Source organism: Gasterosteus aculeatus, chromosome 8, assembly GCF_964276395.1.
Source record: "Gasterosteus aculeatus chromosome 8, fGasAcu3.hap1.1, whole genome shotgun sequence".
Lineage (NCBI taxonomy): Eukaryota > Metazoa > Chordata > Actinopteri > Perciformes > Gasterosteidae > Gasterosteus > Gasterosteus aculeatus.
Window position 1 is genome coordinate 1,277,505 of NC_135695.1, and position 11,456 is coordinate 1,288,960.

The 11,456-nt window shown below is 42.9% G+C and overlaps 1 protein-coding gene across 2 annotated transcripts; it reads right to left on the reverse strand.

Annotated features, from left to right (window-relative positions):
• Nucleotides 1–18: 18 nt before the first annotated feature.
• lrrc40 (leucine rich repeat containing 40) lies at nt 19–10,227 on the reverse strand. 2 transcript variants are annotated; one of them, XR_013468505.1, is made up of 15 exons: nt 9,791–10,063; nt 8,545–8,726; nt 7,276–7,349; nt 6,640–6,769; nt 6,425–6,548; nt 5,479–5,618; nt 5,232–5,404; nt 4,936–5,026; nt 4,322–4,367; nt 3,275–3,377; nt 2,981–3,088; nt 2,641–2,751; nt 2,468–2,562; nt 603–788; nt 19–323 (listed from the first exon to the last, which is right to left on the reverse strand). XR_013468505.1 is itself a non-coding variant. In XM_040184836.2 (15 exons), exons 1-15 carry the CDS (start codon nt 9,933–9,935, stop codon nt 218–220), a joined length of 1,797 nt encoding a protein of 598 aa, XP_040040770.1. In that variant the 5' UTR covers nt 9,936–10,227; the 3' UTR covers nt 19–217. The 2 variants fall into 2 exon arrangements, 1 of the variants encoding a protein (XP_040040770.1); XM_040184836.2 differs by having other exon boundaries at nt 2,468–2,545; nt 9,791–10,227.
• Nucleotides 10,228–11,456: the final 1,229 nt, after the last annotated feature.

Genomic DNA, 11,456 nt, shown 5'->3' on the forward strand with positions numbered 1-11,456 from the left:
CTAATGTGCAACTACTGCCTGTTATTCTAAACAACTTTATTAACAAGGGGGTTTTCCATGAAAGATAAGTTTTGATGGGATCATCTACAAATATTCATGACTTTTAACACACACCACGCGTGTGTCAGAGGTGAACTCTGGCAACGGATTCGCTTCTCAAAAGCTTTTGTATAACATCAAAACAAAGAACAACAGTGTGAACATTGATCTGGGCTGCTCATGTGGGGATGCGGCTGCGGAGGTACTCCAACACTGCATCTGTTCCTTTGGCCAAAATGGCTGCTCTGGGTGTGCGGAAAGGATTCCCCTCCAGACCGAGACACCTGGGGAAGAATACACATCTTTACACATAAAATCCATTTTCTCAACTCAAAATGAACACAAATCATTTAGAAAACCTAATTGGACCTGGCCACAATGAAGTACTCGGTATTAAGAGACTGTGCTCTACTAAAAGATAGGACTGAACATAGAGCTGATTAACTTGATTAGTAGGCAACTAAGAGGAAACGGGGCACATGTCATGGTCAGGGACAATAGTGAGCTGGTAATGGTGGGTTGCAGAGAAGAAGCTCAGAAGCCAGCATGGAAAATAGACATACCTGAGACTGGCACACAGGCCCACTTCAGGGGGGATGTTCAGCAGGTCATTGTTTGACATGTCCAGCGTGGACAGATTGACCAACATCTTCAGACGATGAGCGTCCACCTCGCCCACTTGATTGTTACCAATCAACACAGTCTCTAAGGAAACTATCTGATAAAGGACACCAGGGAACGATTTGAACCTGTGATCAGTAAAAACAGAGTGGACAACCTTTAGGAGACTCACTTTACTTTTAGCTAGATGAGCAATATTGCTCCTCTCAATCGGGGAACCCACTGAGGTCCGCCATCTCAGAGGAGATGAGGTGCGACAAGGTCCCTTCTATTCATTCAGCACAATTGATACACATTGGTATACAGGTGAGCAGGTAAAATGATCAGAGAAACATGTATTGAACAATGAATGGTTTGTCAACAAAAAGTACTCGGATTGTAAACAGGGTGCATTACATCAGTCAGAACTTGAGCGTTCTCAAATGCTAAGTCTCCATTTGGATTTTTATTAGGTACCTTTGATACAATCAGGAAGTTGTTCCTGAGTTTGTAAAGATCTCATACGATGTTCAAACGGCAGCAGTAAGGGAGAAACATTTGGTTGTATATTCTCTTTTTACCCTTGAAGTGCAGTATGGGCAACATGTATCAGTGGCCACACAGGGAAGTTGGGATTGTTTATTGTGTATTATTATTATTTACCGCGGCCGGTGTACATAAAGCGACGGGGAGGAAGTGACGTGAGAGGGTTCTTGTTTGGAGTCGGGATCCTGACGTTTGGGGGCTATTTCAGTGTTGACACTGGACGGGTTTGGACAGTCAGAGACTTCGGGACTACGGGGAGCCGGGGATTTATTGATTCATTATTTGTAGAATATATTTTGTTTTGTTGTATTGCATCGAATTTAATTTAGCAATAACATCCAGGCTCAAACTGACAGTTTGGTTTCGTGTGTTGTTTTTGTTCCCTGTGCCATTCATAGGACGGGTTCATTTTGTTATATTACACTATAGCAGTGACTGTATGTCCATTAACAGTCGATCCGCCCATTCCCTTTTAATTTAGCGTTGTGCATTTTTCCCTTTTTAAGTTAAACCAGGGGGGGAATTGTTATACGCTAAACAGCAATGTTTATGACAGCGTTCTTTGTTTAAAGTCATTGTGTTTATTTTATTTCAGTTTTGTCCTGGTTCAGTAATTCAGCTGTTAATTTGTTCTATGTATCAATAGAGGTGGACGTGGTTGGTACAAACATGCCAGCAGAACTAGACCGCAAAGGGAAAGTGCGGATGTGAGACAGTTTGGGTCCATTTGGGCCGGACGTTGGGGGTTGAACACACACGTTAGTGCACGGGATAGGGTTGGGAACAGCAGAGAACCGGTCCAGTTAAGCCCACGGTTTGTGATGGACTTCTTTAAGGTGCATATTTTCTGTAATCGGCAGCAGTCAATACACTTCTTTTCATGGAATCTCTGACGCCAATCAGGAAAAGACCATAAAAACCAAGTATATTGTCCAAATTCAAGCACAACAGCATAATGTTTTTTATTTCCTTCTAGTCAGACAGTGAGAAGCATCTGATGAAAACTAAATGCTTTTTAAAACGAATTGTTGGCACTGTAATGGTATCATTTGTATTAATTAGTACTCAAAATGGTAGGAGTGCATCTCTCGTCTTGTCCCTCCCTACGGTTAAAGTCCCTGATTTGTTTGGTAAGCTGAGGGGCACCGACGACACATTATGCATTCATGTGTGTTTTAAGGATGCTCCTCAAAACACACATGAATAAAACAGAAGCAGCCGACAGGGGTGTTATGTGATGAACATAGGTTCCACTAAAGGATTTGTGTAGTTAGTGAGTTACCTGTTGTAATTGAGGGTAATAGAGCGTAGCTTATTTAAGTTCTTCATCTCAGATGGTAGATCCGTCAGCTGATTATTCCTGAAACACGAACAGACCTACATTAACCCGTTGACAATGCTCATCCATGGAAGTAGAGTGGAAGCAGATGCCAGCAAGCACCCTGGACTTAGTACCTAAGGTCCATGTGCATCAACTGCAGGAACTTGCAGACGTCAGGAGAACAACAGGTGAGTCTGTTGAACGCCAGATTGAGGTCCGACAGGGAGGCTGAGAGCTCAATCAGTCTGCACACACATAGCACACACATCTGGTCAGCCATCGGTCATGTGTAATGGAAAAATGTATGTGACCCTTCAAAATGTTTCATTGAATGAACAAGCTTATAAATTGCAAATGCTGGGATTGTGTGGCCGTGATAAAGAATTGAGCTGGAGTGTCTCACACCGATAAGATGCCAGTCTCCTGCCTGTAGAGACAACAAGTTGTCAGCAACATGTGTGTGTGTGTGTGTACCTGGGGGGTATGGAGGTCAGCTGGTTCTTGCTGAAGTTGACAGTGGTCACACCTTGATCTGTTGCAGCATCAAACAGCTCATCTGGAATATCAACTGCCTGCTTCTCACTAAACAGAAACACACACAAGTTACTCTGAAGTGGATGTCATATCATGTTAGCATAGATGCTGAGACCATTTAATGTGCGAACAGCGAACAAGCCTCTGCTTCACACTGGATTAGAGAGTCACATTAAGTCCAAGTACACAACTAACACGCTCTGATGAAAAAGGTTAACACACAAGTGCACTAACCTGTAAGCCAACGACTTAAGAGTTTTAATATTGTGTACATTGACCCTGGCCTGGCTGGGTAACGTCATAGCGGTCTGTCCTTCCTCTGCGCTCTCAGGATCTCCTGCAACACACACGCTCAGTCAGTTGCTCCTGTTTTAGAGCTACATCCACGCTAATGTTTGACCATCCTTTTCTAAATGAACTTCTCTGCTAAGTAGCCACCAGGAAGGTGGAGTGGTTTATTGTTATTATAATATGGGTAGATGAAATCCAGCGTTCCGATCAAGAGTGATTACACGGGTGCATTATTGAGTGATAATGCAAAGTTGCTGTTCACAGGTGAGATTTTGCACGACCGCTAGTTGACATTTTAACTTTGAGCTTGGTGACGATCCACGAACAAAGCCAGGAAATCCCACAAATGATCGGTTTCGGGCAATGCGAGCTTTTGCAACCAGACAATTAAGGTGGACATCATGAGCGGCACGGGACCCGATGCTGTTTACATGCACGTACGGGGACAATTCTTTCTCTAGACTACGGAAATTAGATACTATTTATAATTTTGCTGGTAACCGTATTATAAAAGCAATAAGGTAGAAGAACTCTTGGTAGTCCATGTCAAAAGAACTCTTGGTAGTCCAGGTCAGAAGTACTCCTGGTAGTCCACGTCAGATGAACTCCTGGTAGTCCACGTCAGATGAACTCCTGGTAGTCCACGTCAGATGAACTCCTGGTAGTCCACGTCAGATGAACTCCTGGTAGTCCACGTCAGAAGTACTCCTGGTAGTCCATGTCAGAAGTACTCCTGGTAGTCCATGTCAGAAGTACTCCTGGTAGTCCACGTCAGATGAAGTCCTGGTAGTCCACGTCAGATGAAGTCCTGGTAGTCCACGTCAGATGAACTCCTGGTAGTGCTGCCATATGGCGGCATACAGGCTCTCTCCAGCTTCTATCTTATACTAATATTACATAGTGATTGCTTGACAGCTGCTTTGTATGCAGTTGTGACTGAAGCCTTACACTTCCAGTGAACTCCTGAACACTCTCTAGGCACAACTGTACCTTTGATTCTTCCTCTTAAGTATTTCAGAAGCACATCGGTTCCTTTCTGCAAGGATGACATCAGAAGAACATCAACATGAATGTTAGTTATTGTAAACATTACCAGCTGATACATACAGACAGAACATCGGTTACACATCGACTGCAGCAGCTGTGCTCTTATCTTAAGATGTATATAAGAGGCCAACTTTCCTTACGCATGTGTAGCAAAGTTTTAACATGACAGCTGTACTTTAATAGTGAGTACACTAATGAAATTGGGCGCGGGTGGATTTTTGAGAGGGTTGAGTGTAATCCACAAAGTGAGCCAAAGTAGAATACTCTATCCTACATAAAGCTGGTTGCAGTTTGCTTTTCTTAAATGAACTTCACATTGAGACAAACCATGTTCCCTAATAATAAATATACTTTTTCACATGTTCATTATATACAATATGGTTAAAGTAATTCATGAACCAACTTCCTTTTTAGGTCTGAAGGGATTGGAGGGAAATGAAGACGCTGTAGACATCTTAACGCTGATTGGCCGGGATTCATCACGTCACATCAAACATGTTTTTACACCTTTCTCTCGGTCTCACCCCAATCTCAGAAATGCTCTGTGTGGTACTTACAGTGAGCAGGTCTCTCCTGATTCCTCTTAGAGGGTTTCCCTCCAGCAGTAACACCTTCAGGTCAGGCAGCAGGCTGAGAGAAGCTGGAAGACTGACAGAGAGAGATGCTTCTCCCATGAAACACTGACACGCCTACAGCTGTTCATGCTAGATCCCTCCTCAGTGTATATGAATAGTGCAGTAGTACATGTATAAGCAATCCATCAATGGCACAGACCAGCGCTCAGGCTGGTTTCTGACTGGATATTTCATACATGGCTCAGATGATAACCATGGTGACGATGCCAGGGACCTACGTGGTGATGTCATTGTTGGTGAGGTCGAGGCGCGTGAGTGTATTCAGTGAGGTGATCTCTTCGGGAAGGATCTTAATCTTGTTGTCTCGGAGTTCTAGAACAGAGATGGCTGTGAGGGAGGTCAGCAGCTCTGTCTCCATCTCCTCTATGCGGTTGTTCCCAACATACAACTCCTACACACACACACACACACACACTTACTACCAAGGAGCCTTACACCTGGGAAAACTCATGTTGCTATAGTTACCTTGAGTGTAGGTGCAACCAACTTTGGGAGGACACGGAGCTTGTTGTGTCTGAGGTATAGCTGCTCCAGAGCAGGCATCTCTGATAGGGTGGCAGGAATGTCAGTCAGCTGGTTATTACTGAAGTCCAGAAGCTTAACATCTGTGGGATCAAATGTGAAAATGTGTTATGTACAAACACATATTTAATAGCAATAACTCCACCATGGTCTGTTAGCTATTCATTGTTTATTTATTCTCTTAACGTCATATTGTTCAATTATTTAGGTTTGATTGCCTTTTCGGTTTTTGTAGTCAATTTAGTTGAATATGAATTTAGTTAAATATACAGTTTTGGTTAATTGGTTGGCGGTCGGTTGAGCCAGGTGTAGGACCAGCATGCACCGGGGTGAGATGTAGTTACCAGTGTAGGAGGCAGCGATAGGATTTATACATCATGTTTGCTCGTCTCATGAGCCAAATAAACATCCACCCGCTCCCTTGCTGCATTAAAAGAATGAACCCTGGTTCATCAGTGGCCTTTATTCAAGTTATTATTTAAGATCCCACGGACAAATTGCCATTAGAGTAACAGTTCGTTAAACATTTGGCAATGCCAGATCAAAACTGTAGAGAACTTAGGATGTCCGCTTATGAGACTTTGATATTACGATTATTAAGTTTAGAAAGGAAATATCTCAACCAATAATCGTAATAGTCAGAAAACACACTATTTCTAATTATTTGTTATAGTTTTAATACTTAATTAATGGTGGCATTGCAAGGCTACAGACGCTTAGTCAATTAATTCTTATCTTTTTTTTTCCAATTTCTAAAACATGTAGCGCCCCGACACTCAGACACACTCCTCACATGTAGCATCACCATCAGACAGACACCTTTTATTAAAATTCGAAATCAGGCTCGTACAGCCGCCATGTGAAGACGCAGCAGAAGAGCGGCTCTTACTTGTGAGCTGGGCCAGGCTGGCAGGCAGACAGCTGAGCTCGTTGTGGCACACGTTCAGTTTCTGCAGACAGCTGAGATGGCCCAGGCTCACTGGCAGGCCCTTCAGGTGGTTGTGAGACAGGTCCTTCAACAGAGCACCGAGGACATAAAACCTCCATCAGCCACTCACTCAATGCAGCAGGAAGCGTGCATACATGCATACATGTGGTAGTTACCAGGTGGGTCAGCTTCTCCAGTTGTCCCATTTCATCTGGCAGGCTCTCCAGCTGGTTCTGCTGGAGTGTGATGCTGCAGAGGTTCTTCAGAGTACACACTTCAATTGGCAGTGATGTCAGCTTGTTATGACTGGCCACACAGCAGAACAAACCGATTGCAGTTTATTATGTGGTTAGTCTCACTAAAGGCCACACATTTAGTCCACTACCAGACGCCATTGTTTGCAGACTTTGGACCCATTGCATCGCCTCTGCAAGTTGTGTTGCTTTATCGCTGGAAGGCTCAAGTTTGAAAAAAAAAAAGGCATTTGTGGATCTGCGACCTCAAATAAATTTAGTGCGATCCGCAAATATAATTTATTGACATGTGCATTGAAATTTATTTCTAAATCCTTCTCTGTGCATTTGTAAATCAAATACTTTTGTGAATTGTTCCGTGCAAATTTGTGAATCTTCCGGTTGGCATTTGTGAGTCGTTCTGTGTGCATTTGCAATTATTGAGAGTGATCTGACCCCAAATGGAGATGGTTGGGACGGATCCAGCAGTTCGTTAAGGGGCTCGTGGACCTGCCTAAAAGACACTCTTACACAGATCCAACTAGGAGGTCGTTTGTGTGCGTGTGTGTGTGTGTGTACCTGAGTCGCAGTTGCTGGAGCTCCTGCAGCTCTCCCAGTGCGCCGGGTAAACTTCTCAGCTGGTTGTCATGGAGCTGCCAGAGGAAGATTAGAAGGATTAAATCATGAACTGATCAGTTAAACCTTCTCTCATCACAGTAACACAGTAGTAAGCAACACACGATCCAAATGGGCTCAAGGAAAAGATGACAACTGTTTGGAGGAAACACCTGCAGTTGGTAGGGCTATCATGATAAATGTTGTGCGAGTATTGCACCAAATCAAATTACGATAAACAATATTATTGTAATTTTCAGACTATTTTATGCAATTTATTATATAATGACAATATAAATGCAAGTACGCTCTTTTGAAGAACAAAGGAGATTTTATTCTTCAGAATATTTAAACATCGCCCTGCACGTGGCCTCCCCCGGCCGAAGAGGTGAACCCACAGTCCGGAGAAACCGACAGTTCAGGTTGAAAGACTGGGTGGATGGTTGTGTTTTAGGTGAGATTTTAAGTCAGTTGTTTTGCCTCTTTTCGCTGCCACTGTTTTTGGAGTCACATACGGGCTCGTTCACGTATATAGTCCCTCATGCGGCTTAAAATAGCTTAAAAGCCAAAATGTTCCCACATGGCTTCGATAAGGACTTAAGATGTTTAGATGTTACATAAAAGAACACTTCACAACTCAGTGGGTTCAGCCATTCCCTTCCCCTGTCAGTGTGCGCTCTGTGTGTGTGTGTGGAGACGCTGCATAAGGCCCGCCTACGCTTTCAACAAAGAAAGCAGACAAGAGAACAGCCTGATTGGCTAAAATGCTAGTGAGGTTCATTTATATGTAAAATGAATATATCACAGCACTAAAAATGATTGCGCTCATTTTCAGATATGGTGCGCTAAGTCAATAAATTGATTACTGCGAGAAGCCTATCAGTCTGTCAAACCATTTGGTCAACAAGCAGAACATCTATCTGCAGAAACACAGCGTCTTCTGAGTGGCAGATACCCCTGCTGTCCACTTTTGGAATTTGGGAACCCCTTGTAGATTGCAGCCCCCCCCCCCCCAGTGTCTTTGTACATAGCAGGTTATACGTTAAGACATTTAGTGAGTCAGGCTCAGAGCTTTTGGGTCACTAGTTATTAGGGTAGGCAGGGTCAACTCATTTTCTTGTGAAATAGGCTGTGGTAACTTGACTTTAGAGGGCTCAATTACTCTGCCTATGCAACAGAAGGGTCACTATGTGGATCACGGGGTGGTGGAGTTACAGAGTCCATGTTACTTACATCCAGAGTAGTGAGTACAGCAAGCAGTCTGATGTCATCAGACAGTTGTGTGAGCTGATTGGATGACAGAATCAGTTTGGTGAGGTCCGTCTGCTCCCACCAGCAATCTGACGTTCCAAAGGAGACATCCTGCTGGGCCTCTTGGGGTGTGTCCATGTTCAGACGATACACATCCTGAGGGACTGAGGGGTTCACTTTGTTGATATAACACACTCACACCTTCTAGCTGTTTTAAGGGTACAATCAACTATTTGGTAACCCCAAACTATCCTACCCAGACTGGCCAATCACAGCATATATACATGGTCCAATCAGGAATCAGGAAACAATGAGTGGTCTCAGAGGCCTTCTTGTTAGGCTGGGTGGGTTGGTTAGGGTTTTGGGATACTTGTTACCCGGTGAATTGGAAGGAGAAATACGTTTCTAAAATAGGTTAGTGGAGCAAATATTAGCAAATAATTTATTAGCACTATATTCTATAATAGACTAGCTACTAAAGTAAAGTGTTTTGTATCTATAGATAAAAATGGTAGTTTATACTTCATATTATGAACAGAAATGGATCAAAGTACAAAAGAAAAATCTGAAATATCGCTTTCACGCTTTCAAGTTCACTAATGTTACAAACGTATGGAATAAATACACAAAGAAACTAAACTAAGCTACTGTAGCTTGGATATATTTGGTAATATCTTATGGTTTTCAGTTAAATTAGCTTGAAAATGCAAGAAAAAATAAAAGTGAATAAACGCAGGCCCATCGAATAAGGCCTTTATTTACTTAATGAGCTTTTGAGAGGCATTCGTTTTGAAATGGTACATAAGAATATCTTGATTATCCCTGAGTGACATCCTGAGGTGATCTATCAACAAGTGAAATCATTATGTAACGATGTACCGATTTCCTTGTCCTGATATTCTCTTTGTAAATGTATTCTTCATTAATATATTTGAATAAGTAATTATTCAATTGAAAATTGCAATTTGAAATTACATTTGGAATTATTTGCTGATTTGTGTTGAGTTATCATTTATAAACTGCATATCCTACATATAGTATCTATTTTAGTGTTTTTTTTTATTGTATTGTCACATTCATATGATTTACAGATTTTTTTTTTAATGAACTTTACACGTACTATCACGTTCACTGGAACCACTTTCATTTTAAAGTCAGAAGCCACTACCGTAATCTCTTGAATATACGCGTTCCGCACAATAACCCGCCTCCGGTGAGTAAACGTTACCTTCCGTCAGCCCTCGGCCGGACAGGTCGAGCTGGCCGCTCCGCCGCGCCGCCCTCAGCAGACCGGAAGGGATGGTCGGCTCCTTCTTGTCCGCCCTGAAGCCCGACAGAGAATCCAGCTGCCCCCCTCTTTTCAACCGAGACATTGTCGGTTCGCGCAGTGAGACGAAGATGAACGTGTTGGGGGTGTTTCACTGCACGCGAACAGTCCTCCGCGCAGCAGGAACCATCAACTTGTCTTGTTTCTCTGTTCCTTTACCTCGTCCCCCCGTTCACGGCATAGCGCCCCTTGTGTTGCGGAGTGTGGACCAGACAGGCGACTTCTATTTAATTCATTTTATTTTGTATATCCCAAAATTGCAAATTACAAATTTTCCTCAGAGGGCTTTACAGTCGGTACACATGCGACATCCGTCCCGAAACCCTCACAACATCCCCAAAAATGAAAAACCCTTCCATGGGGAAAAAGGGAAGAAACCTTAGGGAGAACGTCAGAGGTGGGTCCCACTCTCTGGACAGACTACAATGGATGTCAGAATGAACAATGTAAAATAATTATAAAAATTATTCAAATAATTGCGAGCAGTAAGCCAGGCGCACGGCAGGACCACTGCAGGGACAACCACCATCAGATAGAACCATCATCCACAGCAGTGGTCCCCAACCGCCTGGCCGCGGACCGCTACCAGTCCGTGGGCCATTTGGTACCGGGCCGCACCACAGAAAGAATATATATTGTCCACGGTGAACCAGATCTTGTCCTCCAGTCGTGGCCAATAAAAGCAGTTTCGCCCAATGTTGTGCATGACTTTGCCCTCAAAGGCACCTGCAGATAGATAACAGGTAAAATAAAACTTGCGCTAGATATAATAAGCATTGCTTGTATTGGAAGTTTGATTCAAAGGGAATGGGAACATGAGAACAGAAGGTGGGCAAGTAAGAAAGAATGGAAAGAAAAAATATCATGGAAAAAATAAAAGATGTACAAATCACCTTCTTCTACGTCTTCAATGATTCCAGGATATGGCTTGTAGAAGCCATTCCACTACATTTGTATCGTGCACAATGAAGCTGCCTTTTCTGTTGATTTGATTGATTTGTGATGATGTAATGATGACGTCAGGGGGCGTCGGCTATTTGAATGTCACCTGAGTAAGGCCAGGTGTGTTTTTTCTATTTCGAGAGCGGAAGGAGATATTATTTTTGACCGCATTACGCATTACGCATTGAATTCGCCTTTATTTTGATTGTGATTTAGGTTGTTTTTGCCGAACAATAAATAAAGAATTTTGAAGTGACAATACGAGCAAATGCGCGTTGATTTTACCGACCGCTCCTACATGGCTCATCGTCATATGTGATGACACACTACTTTACCATATGTTTCGGTTGTGACAATTCTAGCCAACTTTGAGCATAACTAAAGTGTTTACCTCATGAAGAGAAAATGTGTTCGGAAGTGAGAATTCTTAAGGTTTCACGTTGTTTTTCAGACTTTGGAACACATTTATATAATAAGTATAGGATTTAGCTACTTACCATTTAGCCGTGGGGTAAAGGGACTGTGTGTCACTGCCTGGTCAAAAATGTCCGTCCCAGCCAGAGGACTAAAACGCTTTTGTGTTTCGACATGAAACCTGGGGACATGATTTTTTAGGTTTTTTAAT